Source organism: Galleria mellonella, unplaced genomic scaffold, assembly GCF_026898425.1.
Source record: "Galleria mellonella isolate WM207_F2 unplaced genomic scaffold, CSIRO_AGI_GalMel_v1 utg54, whole genome shotgun sequence".
NCBI classification, from domain to species: Eukaryota; Metazoa; Arthropoda; class Insecta; order Lepidoptera; family Pyralidae; genus Galleria; species Galleria mellonella.
In genome coordinates, this window is record NW_026442114.1 from 4,271,207 (window position 1) to 4,285,665 (window position 14,459).

General features: G+C 38.6%; 1 protein-coding gene across 1 annotated transcript; it reads right to left on the minus strand.

Annotated features, from left to right (window-relative positions):
• Window positions 1–329: 329 nt before the first annotated feature.
• On the minus strand, window positions 330–12,013 carry LOC113509730 (lysosomal aspartic protease). The gene is made up of 10 exons (XM_026893135.3): window positions 11,785–12,013; window positions 11,616–11,698; window positions 10,521–10,647; window positions 7,788–7,911; window positions 5,975–6,093; window positions 4,957–5,066; window positions 4,201–4,287; window positions 3,241–3,397; window positions 1,878–2,084; window positions 330–1,325 (listed from the first exon to the last, which is right to left on the minus strand). The coding sequence occupies exons 2-10, from the start codon at window positions 11,675–11,677 to the stop codon at window positions 1,164–1,166; spliced, it is 1,155 nt and encodes a 384-aa protein (XP_026748936.1). The 5' UTR covers window positions 11,678–11,698; window positions 11,785–12,013; the 3' UTR covers window positions 330–1,163.
• Between the last annotated feature and the right edge of the window lie 2,446 nt (window positions 12,014–14,459).

The window sequence follows — 14,459 nt, forward strand, 5'->3', positions numbered from 1 at the left end:
GTTTTGATGTTTCATATATAATAGTGAATGTATGTATGGCCAATGAAGCCAATAATAGGAACATAAGATATTTGTATAGATAGAATTATGTTTGCATCAAAGTTGAGATGCAAACGAGCCGCGTGGGGCGCCACCAGCGTACAACTTATTGAACCAAATTAACCAAGCACAACCCTTAGTCTGGTCTTGGATCGTTTGGTTACATAATGAAATAATATCGCGAAGGTGGAAGAAACACATAGGGTAAGCGCGTCTATGTCATACGGAGCTCAGTTGGGATTACATTAGTACAGAGTAAGCAGGATGATGAAAATGAAAAAACATTTGAATTAAAAAAAAAAAATATATATTTTATTTCCATTAAACAAACTGTAATATTATATTTATTACATTTACATTAGAGCCTGCAATACAACACGACTACTGCAACGACTGTTTACAAGTTGTTCTGGTCGTGGCTCGATGGACATGTACATGTTCATGTACGCATCTTGTATATATTGGATGCGATGTTACACTTTATATTTTTATTGAGAAACCAACTAATGTAAATGCTAATATAAATAGAGTAAACACCTACAATTAATGAAATATTGTCATGATGATGTAATAAAACAGTGTTTTCTAGAATAAAATAGTATTTGTTACAATGATTTCATGCTTGTATCAGTCGGCGAGCGGACACACTGACACTCTGGTCGCGTGCTAACAGCTAGTGAGGTCAGGTCAAAACATCTAAACAGCGCTATAGTGATCGACATAAATGTATACTAACTAACTAACTAACTAGCGACAGTAAATACAGTGATCACATTCACGAGCCTCACAAATTATATTTCTTTGGCTTCACTATTTTTAACATAATCAGCTGACGCAGTTGTTCGGTCTACGAAACTACTTGCCAAGCTTCTTAGCTAGTTTTGAGACGAGTTAATACAGACTTCCTAAAGACATAGAACATTCGTAGACATCGAAAGTTAGCACTTAGCTAGCGCTAAGCCTAAGACTCGAGAGACAAAATGACTGGAAGAGTCTAAAATTCACAGCAATGTTTTATATATATATACATATATATTTATAGAATTACATTATTAAATTCAATCTGCTCACTATACATATATGTAAACGGTGTATGGTTAACGGATACGAGCGTGCGGCGGCGTTCAGACGGCGGGCGCGAAGCCGACGCGCCTGTTGGCGACGTCGAACTCCGTGTAGTACTTGCCGATGAACACGTCGCCGAGGATCCACAGCGGGCCGTTGGGCGGCGGCACGTCCAGCCCCATGAACCCGGACAGGCACACCGTCTTGCCGAACTGCGACACCTGCGCGCACGCACACACAGACACATACACACATGCTACTGATCACATGTCACGTCCACGGAAATGTTACAAGGAGACAAAATGTTACAGGTTACAAAGATACAGTCCACGTCACTCCCTCATACAAATCTAGCTTTCTATAGATGAAAGAATTTTTAAAATCGGTTAAGTACTTTTCGAGTTTATCCCTCCCACTAGTCGGTTAGATTTTAGCCTATTACTGTCACGTCGGCCGGACAGCTCAGTTGGCTCCTACACCATTCATCCAAATAAAGTTCTAATATCATAATTATATTTTGAAAAAAAAAATCTGCAATTCTACATGGATATTCCACGAAAAATGAAGGTTTCTGTCTGCCTGTCTATGTCCCACAAGAATAGTAGATGCAATATGATTTGTATCATTCTATTTTTGTGCGACTACAACTGACAGACATACTTAAATATATTTTTTGTACATTATGTTTTATACATAAAAACGGGCACCCTCATGAATACAAATGTTAGTATGAAGCGGGGGTCGAACCCGCGGCCAGCGCCCCGAGTACTCACGCGCAGCACGTAGTCGGCGCCGGTGAGCGTGAAGGTGTTGCCGGCGATGGTGAAGGCGACGGGCGGCAGCCGCGGGATGAGCGTGCAGTCGACGGCGAACTGGCCGAACGCCAGCGGCGTCGCGCCGATGGCCTTGTTCAGCGCCGCGATCTCGGACACCGGGCCCGCCACCAGCGACGTGCCCGTGTCGGCGATCGCCTCGCAGCCCTGCGCGGACAGTTCACTCTCTACTACTGGCAATGATACTCGACCTTATCTATTTAGTGGAAATGGCAACTGTCACCGTAGATATAGGTAGATAGGTCACTAAACCACGGCGTACAACGTAGCATTACCTTCTGCGAAGAGTAGGGGAATCTCGCGAAACTACCACTGTGTTCCTTACTGATTTCTAAAGGTGGACGCCTCTACAATGATATGAGTATACTCAACAAATATTACCTTTAGTAGAGTAAACAGTAAAGATTTTGTGTAAACTTATTACAGTTTTACTGCTCTAAAGCCTACAAGTAATCAGCACTAATAGCTTCTTAATAAATAATTAAGAAGCTATTAGTGTTTTTTTACCATACTCTTATCTGCTTTCTCTTATTTACCAGAGGAAAACTTTGTACACAAGTCGATTGCTTGGGCACCTCTGTCCCATTCGTGTTTCAACCGTAAAGCAGTTGTCTGCATGGTTGTGTTTCGGTTTGAAGGGTGGGATATGGCGTGAATTACAGGGTACAGAGGAATAACACCGGAGTGCTCAGGAATGGCAACGCATGGGGGGTATCATGGGCGAAACAGTATACTCATGTCTATAGGCGACGGTTACCACTTTTCATCAGATGGGCCGTCAGCTTGTTTGCCATTCTAAGTTGTATAAAAAAAAAAATCTGCATGGTAGCTGCACCTCCGACTGATCTATTTGTGCTTGTTCTAATTTGATGCGGGCCACCAACTCCTGATAGTGTTCATGGACTGTAGTCGCCATTTACGATCAGGCGGATCGTTCAAACAATGGTACTTCGGACATCAATCTTTGAATGCATATGTTTGATTCTAAATTATACTTACTGTACATGACAGTATACCTTGAATATATATATATAAAGAATAGAAGACGCTTCAACGTGCCATTAAACTCGTCTGGATACAGAACTGAAGGGAGTGCACCACACGTGGTTTTTTTTACACCACTGAGATGGCAAATAAGCATACGGCCCACCTGATGGTAAGCGGTTACCGTAGCCTATGAACGCGTGCAATACCAGGGGTATTAAGTGCGCGTTGCCGACCCTGAAGAAATCTCTTTACCCCCTTTTGAAGAACCCTATGCTATAGTTATTTGGAAAAACCTTAGGTATCGCGCTGCACGTACCTTGGCGCAGAGCGTGGCGCCCTTGACCTGGACGCGGTCCATGGCGAACTGCCAGTAGGTGGGCTTGTGCACGGGCACGTAGGTGAAGTTGCCGCGGTAGTGCGCCGGGTCCGAGCCGCCCAGGATGATCTCGCCGCCCTGGGCCGCCTGCGGGTCCCTGTATACACCACACATATCCTCCAATCTACGTAGCTATACATATAATATAACTATACAGGTCAAATGTCTGTACATAGAAAAAACTAAAATGCTAAAACCCGAGTCGGAGGAATGTTAGAAACGAAATAGAACACACAGATTTTTTTAATTTTTTTTTTTGTTTCTGTCTGTTTGTCCGTTTATATGGACTAATTTTCGAAACTGTTGAATCGATTTAAATGAAATTTTGCATGGTGGTACCTTACACCCCCGGTTCATATTTTAGATACTTTTAATCGGGGAAAATTAAAGAGTTCCCGTGGGATATTAAAAAAACTATAGTAACTTATACAACTTAGTTCAAAACCTGCTTAAGTAATCGTGACCTAAGGCAAAGAGTGAGAACGACACGTCGATTTGTTAATTTTGGTCCAGTATTGCCAGACATAATAAATAGGTAGATACATACATCGATACATACTAAAAAGGAATAACAAATACCACGCGGACAACAGCTAAGTCGGGGACATTAGCTAGTTTTAAATAAATAAACAGGACAGGATTGTTAGTAACCGGGGCACCAGTGAAGGATGGTAGGTGCGGATGAAGCAGGTCAGTTAGCCCATCGTGACGAATTCAACGATAATTTAGTCACGATGGTTTCCAGGGGGAACCGCGTGGAGGTCGACCTGAGTATATTGATAGCAATGGGGCTGTCAAACTCCATTGCTAACAATCCCTGTCCCCCACTTGCTAGCTGGTACCGCACCAGCATGGATCACTCCATACGAGTGGCGTTATCAGTTGCGGTGTGTCGCGTACCTGTTAAGGTAGAAGGAGAACACGGGCTTGACGAGTCCCTGCGCGACCATGTTGTCGAACACGGGCGGCACGCCGTCCACCGAGATGCTGTCCACACAATACGCGCACGTTAGTTACCACACATTCACACTGTCACAGTCGAGAGCGGCGTCGTCACCACCGACATGGTGGTGACGGCGCCGCTCTCTATACAACTGATAATGAATAACAAATTAAAATAATTCATAGCTACAAACCTATTTTATATAACTATTACATTGTTTTGTCACTTGTTTGTTTAAATTAGTAATTTGCCACGAGAAAAAAGAAACAAAACAGTTCAATAGCTTAAACGGATTTATAGAACTTTGACGTTTTATGAAGAAAGAAAAATATATTTCATTTATTATGCCAGAGGGAAACTTTGTACAAAAGTTGTTTGCTTGCACCTCTGTCCCATTCGTGTTTCTACTGTGAAGCAGTTGTGTTTCGGTTTGAAAGGTGGAATATGGCAGTGAATTTACAGGGTACAGAGGAATAACACCTGAGTCCTCAGGAATGGCAACGCATGGGGGGTATCATGGGCGAAACAGTATACTCTGTTATGTCCATGGTAGTGCTCATGTCTATAGGCGACGGTTACCACTTTCCATCAGGTGGGCCGTCAGCTTGTTTGCCATTCTAAGTTGTATAAAAAAAAAGACAAATAGCTAATGATTGAGACAACATAGTGATCCAGCGTAATGAGTAGCCGTGCAAAGTGGACCTGGTGAATACCTGCTGAACGCCATGCCGAGGATGCCGTCGAACTTGGCGGCCACGAACGCGAGCCCCGGCTCCGACATGGCCTCCGCGAACGTCTGCCCGCGCACCGCGACGCCGCCCACCTGGTGCGCCGACACATCAGCGTTTAGGCATTATGTACGAAGGCCTAAACACTTAGCTGAGTGGTGACCATTTTGGTCGCATAATTTCTTATTAGGTGTAAGCTTATTTTGTACTTCATTTTTCTTTAAATTGATAATTGTTCATGTTTTAATTTGTAGTTGTTATTATGCGCCAAATAAATATTTTTCTTTCTTTCTTTCTTACTAATATATTAAAATTGTCACTAGACTATGTACATGGAAGATATTTGAAAAAGTTAATATGAGGGGCCGTAATAAGAGCGATACAAGCTAAATCAATAATTTTTGGAAATTTTATGTTCGTTTCGGTATCACGCCAAAACTACTACACCAAATTGGATGCGGTTTTTATAGTTGCATTTCTGAAGGTGTAACTTAAAAAATAATGTATAATTTGCATGAATACGCCATTTAGAAATAGTCTACTTCATCGATTTATTTTACTTCTAAAATCGACGCGTACGGAGAATCCTCGCAGCGCGCGTGCACGTATTAATAATTATTTTACCCCTTACCGTGAATATTTCTATTAAACTAGTATAAAACCCCTACTAGTGTTGTCTTAAACACTGATATGCACGGATTTGAAACTTTACTACGAGTGGCGTAATTCATAAGGTGTTTGCACATTGCGCACTGAGTATCAAAACAAACAACATGGACATCTCTTGTGCGCCGGATGATGTGTGGGCGGGCGAGGTACGGGCCTCGGGGTGTACCCCACTACCCCGGCTTCTACTCCGGAGGCGACGACCACCGGGTCACTGGGTTTCTTCAGCCGGCATACACTGATGGTCTGTGTATGCCGGGGTGGTGTCTTCAAGTATCAATGTTAGTAGTGTAAGTGCAAGTGTTGTGGTGCGGACAGGGGGCGCCGCGGTACTCACGGTGACTTCGTCGGTGGAGAGGAAGCCCGAGAGGCTGCCGGAGCCGTAGTGGATGGCGAACTCGGTGCCGTTCTTGCGGTACGTGGACGACTTGCTGCTGTCGTACTTGTTGTGCAACACTGCAACACACACGCACCGCGTACAACGTGTCACATACCGTCATAGTCGTAGAATACTGACGGATCTGACGAAGACTACATATAAACATCCGTCAGTATTCTACGACTATGACGATATATTACATACAGATACCATATAGTCTCCATAGAAATGCTTCGAGAAAAACGGCTCAAAATATTCATACATTTTTGCGTAATAAAACGAGTGATTCCTTTATAAATTCTATATTTATTTTGTTTTATAATTATTGCATCTTTTTAATGCGTGAATACTTATTTTTTTTATTAAACTAGCGACCCGCCCCGGCTTCGCAGGGGTGCAATGCCGCACCGCTGTGTCCCTGCAGTTTAAATCTGTGATAACTTCGGAAATATCCATTTAAATTTCATGCTGTAAAGGGCCATATTGATCTATATTAAATGGACAATGTAATTAAGATACTAAATTGGAAAAATAATAATGTTGTATTGCTTAAAATCACTTCGTAAATAAGCCACTTTTTCTCGTAAAATGTAAAGGATAAAAAATGGTTATTGTAACCCTTAAGAGATAGACATGTACCATCGCGGACTTTTTTGTTGATCTTTTTAAGGTGTACAATACTGTAGTACATTATTTTGATTTATCTCGTGGTGTTCAGCCAGCGTTCGCATTATAAACGCAAAAAAATGTGTTTATTTACGACATCACAATAGAAACCTCTAAATTTACCAATGTTTCTCTGCAATATTATGCATGTATTATACATATAAACCTTTCTCTTGAATCACTTTATCTATTTAAAAAAAAAAAAACTGCTTAAAAATCCGTTGCGTAGTTTTAAAGATTTAAGCATCCATAGGGACGGACAGACAGCGACCGCGACTTTGTTTTATACTATGTAGTGATAATATGCCAAGATACATTTTAGCTAATTTGACAATTAGCTGACAAAAAATTGACCCGTTTTTGAGGCTCGAAACTTTATCTATATAATCTAAGATAGTAATCTTATAAAAATTGCAGTAAATACATCATCATCATCATCATCATCATCACAGCCTGCTGCAGTCCACTGCAGGACAGAGCCCTCTCCCGAGGCACGCTTCCGAGCTTGATTTTACAGTAGGCACATATAATTATTGATTCATTACATGTCCAACAAGCCAACAGCCTGATGACAAGCATTGCTCATGAACAGCATCTAGACATAACAAAACAGGCACACGCCAAAGTTAACCTGAGGGGGAATGTTATATATGCATTAAGTTACCAGAGAGAGACTGTATAAAAGTCGTTTGCTTGGGTACCTCTGTCCCATTCGTGTTTCAACCGTGAAGCAGTTGTGTTTGTATGCCTGTGTTTCGGTTTAAAGGGTTGGATATGGCAGTGAACTTACAGGGTACAGAGGAATAACACCTGAGTCCTCAGGAATGGCAAAGCATGGGAGGTATCATGGGCGAAACAGTATGCTCTGTTATGTCCATGGTACTGCTCATGTCTTTAGGCGACGGTTACCACTTTCCATCAGGTGGGCCGTCAGCTTATTTGACATTCTAAGTTGCATAAAAATCCTAGCTCTAGTCAGGATTGTGTCCAATCGGAAGTTGTACCCAAGTCCTGATTCACAACAGCAATCACTGTGTACAGGACGATGACAGTATGGTGCGTATGTCGCGTATGACGCGTATGGTGCGTATGGTGCGGTACTAACGGCAGGCGATGTTGGTGTAGTGGCACTTCTTGGAGGGCACCCACAGGTTGGACGAGCCCGTGTCGAACACCACCTTGAACGACTGCGGCGGGTTGCCGATCGAGATCGGCCCGAAGTATTGCGCCTGCGCACACACAACGCATAAATTAATACAACCCTGCAAACTGTATATCGCGCCCTCTAGTAGCAAACTAGGTACAACTTGTACTGTGGGCACTATACAACTGCATATACATAGATAGATACTCTATTATTTTCTCTAAAAGATTACAATAGTAAACTTAGATACAAACAATTACAAGAATGACTGTAACAGCATATAATGTACAATCGTTTATCGCCCCGTGTACTTATCTACAAGTATTTTGTACCACAACAATAAAGTCTGCATCACGTGGTAAGTACAAATGAACCATTGTACACTTAGTACGAATCTAGTCAGGACATTTAACTATAAATAATTTTAAATTCTGTTCAAAAAAAAAAATTATTTGTGGCAAAGTTTAGTTGTTTGATTTAAAAACTAAGTTACTGAACCGATTTTGATAAAATTTCTATGCGACCGCTCTGTAAAAATGTTATATTCTTTTAGATAAAAATTAGTTTTTAAATTGGTTTATAAATGATGGGGTGATGAGGTAACCAACTTACAAAAATACAACCGAACTATGTATCTTTCTTTTTTAAATCGGTTAAAATGTAAGATGAAATTTAAATACCAGAAAAGACAAATGTTTTGCTGCAGCAACAAAATCTAATAGAACAATTATTTTTTACTTGCACAAGGATTTGTCTAACATAGAATCAGTGTCTGCTTTTTGCTTTTTTCTTTCTAGTTGTGTAACAAGCTTACTTTATTAATACAGTAGTAAGATAAAGACATAATGTTTACCAACGGTTTACAATATATTAACATTACTAGTCATAGTAAGACACAGTTGTCGATTTAAGCGTTAGTAGTACAGCAACTGCGACAAAGCAAGGCGGTCGAGAGGTCAACAACCAAAACGTATCACTTGTATAAACAAAAATAAATAAAGGCTATTATTTGTTTTGCGGGATTTATAAGCTATATATATGTAGGTATAGCCTAGTCCTCTTTATTAGGGGGAAAGGGATTGTTAGTAATGGAGTCTAACCGACCTATTGCTAACAATACACCTGTTTTTTTTTTTGTTTTGTTGCTTTATTATTTTCATTCTTTTATCTCTTTTACTGTGTATTATGTATATGTTTTTTTATTGTAATTTGTGTGCTGTAAGTAATGTAAATAAATTATCTATCTACTTATCAGGTCGACCTCCACGCAGTTCCCCTGGAAACCATTGTGGTTAATTCTAGTGGAATTTATCACGATAGACTGGTGCCCCGCCAGCGTATACCGATAGCGCGGGCGGGGTTACCATTACATTATCATACATTAAAAAAAAGACGGCTTTATTAGCAGAACAGGTAAAATATTAGAAAGTGTTATAAAAAAAACATGTTGAGAAAGAGTTTCGTCATATTAACAGTTGAATATGCCGCGTTGGTATGGAAGCTCAACATTTATCATGGTATTTCAATGTACATTCCTTTGAAAAAAAGTGTATAGTTTTATTGGCAGAACACTCCCTTAAAAGGATGCTATTGTTTTTTTTTTCAAGCGACTTCAGAAAGGTTCTTGTTTCGGTTCTATTTTTTTATGTTTGTTACTTCATAACAATAGTCAGTTGTAAACGAAATTGGTTTTTTTCATCTGAAAGGAAATGCTTTCAAATTGATACAGAGGAATAACACCTGAGTCCTCAGGAATGGCAACGCATGAGAAGTATCATGGGCGAAACAGTATACTCTGTTATGTCCATGGTACTGCTCATGTCTATAGGCGACGGTTACCACTTTCCATCAGGTGGGCCATCAACTTGTTTGCCATTCTAAGTTGTATAAAAAAAACTGTTTTGTAGAACACAACATTATTACATTGTACAGTTAAAGAGGTACATAAGGTACGTTCTGTGTGAAGTTAAAGAGAATAACACTCGACTTGTTTACAAACACTTAATAAAACTAGTTTATGATAACTATAATTAGTAGCGCGCTGCTTTATCATTGTGTAATGTTATATTTTTGATACGGACCTCAAGTACACCTCTTGTGACACTACGGAGCCACTGAGAAATGGCATGACCAACTGATAACGCCAACATTTGATGCGAGGTTATCAGCGAGCCTCTTCATATTATAGACAATATTATAGTTTACCAGGAATTTGAAAAGGATCTCTAATAGAAAACATATTTAGTTTTGTACATATCGCCCAAATATTATATATACAAAAAAATATTATATCTTCCATATAATTTTGTTGTAAATATCATGGATCATTTTCATAACCAATAAGGTTTATTGTCATATATTTTTCCTGATTAAATTAATTTGTTATCATGAAACAAAACGTTATGGCTACAGTTTGTGTCCCATAAAAAAAAATCTACTTTGATTATGACACTCGTTATTTTGGTCTAAATCTAAACTATTTTCATAAAATTTCTATAGGACTAGTCTATAAATATATCCTTTCAGATAAAAAATATTTTTTCAAATCGGTTTACAACTGACCAAGTTTGTCAAATTTACAACCTCACTCTTCTTAAACTCAGTTTAAAACTAAAAGATAAATGACTAAAGTAAGAATATTCAATATTATATTATTAACAATGCTTTTATTTGATAGTTAGCAGTAGTACATACGTCTAAATAGTTGGAGAGTGGCTCGGGGGCCGGCCCAGAGACGGCATACTTCATGCGGTATACATGGAGGTCGGTGTCCACCTCACGCAGGTGATCACGCACTGATTGCATGCGGTACAGCGGCACCCTGCATCATACACATATCATGTACTTTCCAATTACACATGAGCTGTACAGACAATAGTATAACAAATTTAACATAAAATTAAAAACATATTATTTCCCAAAAAAAAAAAACAAAAATGAAATTTCTTTTCTATTATCAAAATGGATTATAAAATATAGAATAATAAAATAAATAGTGGTCCACTGGTTATAGCAAGTTATAGATAAGAAATTTGTCATTTCAATCAAACATTTGTTGTTATTAATTGCCCCCCATTTTCATATTTCTAACATATGCTATTTTATTTTAGGATGGTAGGCATGCAGAGTAATATTGACTCCTTACCCGGCAGGAACATACCATAGTTGATTTTACTTCTCTAATACTTTAATCTGCATCATATACCTAATGGCCACTGTTACAGGAGGTTAAAATTAATGTCATCACACCAACCTACTAATATTGGACTACTAGGATATGAGTCTATTGGCATAAAAGATAATATTAGTCTACTATTGCCACGATGGTCAGCAAATAGCCTGTTGTGGGGTTTTATTTCCAGTTTTCCTTCTCTAACTAAGGGAACAGACAACTATTTTTAACCATGGTACATTGCTCCCTTCGTGGATTCTTAGTATATCCTGGACTGAAAGAGTGATTACAGAAATATAGATTGCATTGCTACTTCATCACCACATGGAGTGGGTAAAGTCAGTAATATTATTATGGAATTATAATAATATTAGAGACAATCTGTTGTAAAACCTCTTTATGCATTTTATTTTTATATTAGAAGCAAATGAGTTACATTTTTATTTTTTGATGTTAAACATTTTTATCATCCACTATTTCCCCCTGCTTTCCCAGAACCTGGGATATTATATTCATCGTGTTAATGACGTAAATATCATACAAAAATAATACTTAATATCTCAAGATACTGATGCTAGAAATGAAAAGAGTAATTACAGCACTATCAAAGTACTCACCGAACAAATCCGGACACGCAAACGACAGAAAGTGCCACGAAAAATATAAATATTTTCCCCATTTTCACGCAAGTCACCGGCAACTGTAATTAATAATTATAGTTATTTATACCAGGCTACGTTTCAAAATCTATAATTAAGCGTAAATATTGCTAATTCACGTACATACCTGAGATTATTTGTCCACTATTACGTATTGTACACAAACTGGACTAAAAGACCATAAAAATCAAAGGTATCTCATCAATATAACAACACCTACACGGTGTTGGACTGAACGTTGACAAACAAAGAACCGGCGACGAGGAATCGAGGAAAAAATATGAACAGTCAGTGAATATGACTAATCAAATTATTTATATTATGCGACATGCGAACCGGCGACTAGTGTAGCAAGTGTTGCTCGATAATCATTTGAACGGAATTGGCAATTGATATCATTAGTGATCGATTATCTAATCGATATTATGGCACAAGGAATATATGGAATATCATAGTCGGTATCGACATATTATGGTGGAAACAATTTTCGATTATAATAATTATCAATACATCATATTTAGAATAATATCTATAGTAATAAATACCTCGTTAAGTTAATTGTATCGAGTGGTTATTAAGTACCTCGCTAAAGCAGTTTGCGATGTGGCAACCTAAAAACAATTAACGAGCAAAACTTGGCGCTATCTGTAGAATAGGAACTACAATTATTATTATGGATTAGTTCTGTTTTGCTACTTGATTCTAAAAGTCAATGGAGTCGATTTTGTGGCATTATTACTAAAATTAATCTAACGTGCTATTTCTAAAATTAAAATTTCAATTTGATATCACAGCGAAATCTTTATACTTAGAACCAATATCGATTAAATTTCTAATAAATTTAAATCAAAATTATTACAAATTTAGTTTATAATGATTTATAAAACAGTATTTTCGCGAAACTATCATAAAGGAAAACTCATAAAGGATGTGATTAGCTATCGATTGGTGAACCAATTTTTGAAATCGGTCCAGTAGTTTCGGAGCCTATTCGTTACAAACAAAAAAACTAATGTTTCCTCTTTATAATATTAGTGTAGATTATAGCGACCCGCCCCGGCTTCGCACGGGTGCAATGCTAAGTGCAAAAAATGCGTTAATTTACAACATCACATTAGAAACCTCTAAAATTATCAGTGTTTCTCTGCTATATTATGCATAGTGGACCCGCCCTCGCTTCGCATCGGGTACCATTTTTACCCCCGTAGGAGTTACTTTTCAAAACACCTATGTCCTAGAAGTTAAAACTTACCTACCTATACCATACTGGTGTGGTGAGAATTTTGAAGTTTTATTTAACACGCCTCGCGCGCTAGACCTCTAAAATTATCGGAGGCGGCATGTGCGATGACGGGCTCGCCGCCCTGGGAGTTGGGGGCCAATACCTGTGCGTCGGTCTATGAGTGGCGTGCGGAGCGGAGGCGTCAGGGTGCCGAGCCTTCCAGCCTGGAAGTTGCGCTGCGGAAGTCGGGAACTGCGGAACATGGGTTCGACGGGTCCTGCAGCGGGAGTGGGAACAGCGGCTGGCCGATCCATTATATATATATATATATATATATATATATAACATTTCGTAACCTTGATTAAGAAGCATAAATTTTGACATAATAATGAATTAATAAGAATTTTGTAGTCATTACAACTACACAGGCGATGGTACTCAATGTCAAATTGTAAGTCTCTCTAATCTGTATAAATTATGCAGTATATATAATATTAGTAATAAATGCTGCTTAATTCCTAGAAGATACAAGGAGTATTAAGAAAGATATTAACTATGAATATGGATCGCTTTAAGAACAGAGGAACATTTAAAAACATATGAATGGATTGTGTGAAAGATAATATGGCCAGAATGGGAGTGAATGCGGCGATGACTGCGAATAGAAGAGAAAAACATATTACGCCGACCACAAATAGTAATGGGCATATGAGTAGAAAACACAAACACACACACACACACACACACACACACACACACACGACATAAAATATATTTCATTATTATGTCTGTGGTAGAATATGATGCTGTCGCACTATACCCTGTCAAGTCGACCTCCACGTAGTCCCTCCTGGAAATCATCGTCCTGAATTCCTGGTGTATTTTTCACGGTGGGCTAATTGGATCTGCCTTTTCATCTCACTTACCATCCCTCACTGGCTACCTGTTACCATTCTATTCTCATCCATAAAAAAAAAATACATGATGCTATCTATCCTAGATCTAAGAACAACCCTAGATTGAAGAATTATATTGAATTGACATGTGTCAGATGACAGTTGAGCGGCGACATCCGGATTCTATACAAAACGCTCCACATTATCCAGCTACTTTTTTTTTATAGTTAATTCCTTTTCCGGATACCGAAACGTCATAAATTATTTTGGTACTTGTAAAGGACTAACGTACGCTTTAATATTATACTTTCAATCGTTGGTTGAGGTTTTATTATGTACTTTTTTATTATTTTCGACATTCTTAGCAAATATGTGAATTTTTTATATTTTGTTTTTTTTTTCTTTATTTAAAAATTATAATATTTTTGGATATTAACAGAAAAGAGGGCGGATGTCAATATGTTTAAAGTAAATTTTGGGCAATTTTATGCAAGTTTGGCCAAGCTTTGTTGCCACATTTATTTTCAACCAATTTCAATAGGGGGAAAGGGATTGTTAGTAATGGAGACTGAGAATCCCATTGCTAGCAATATACTCAACCAGGTCGACCTCCTCGCGGTTTTCCCTGGAAACTGTCATGGTTAATTCCTGATGAATTCATCATGATGGGCTAATTGGCCTGTT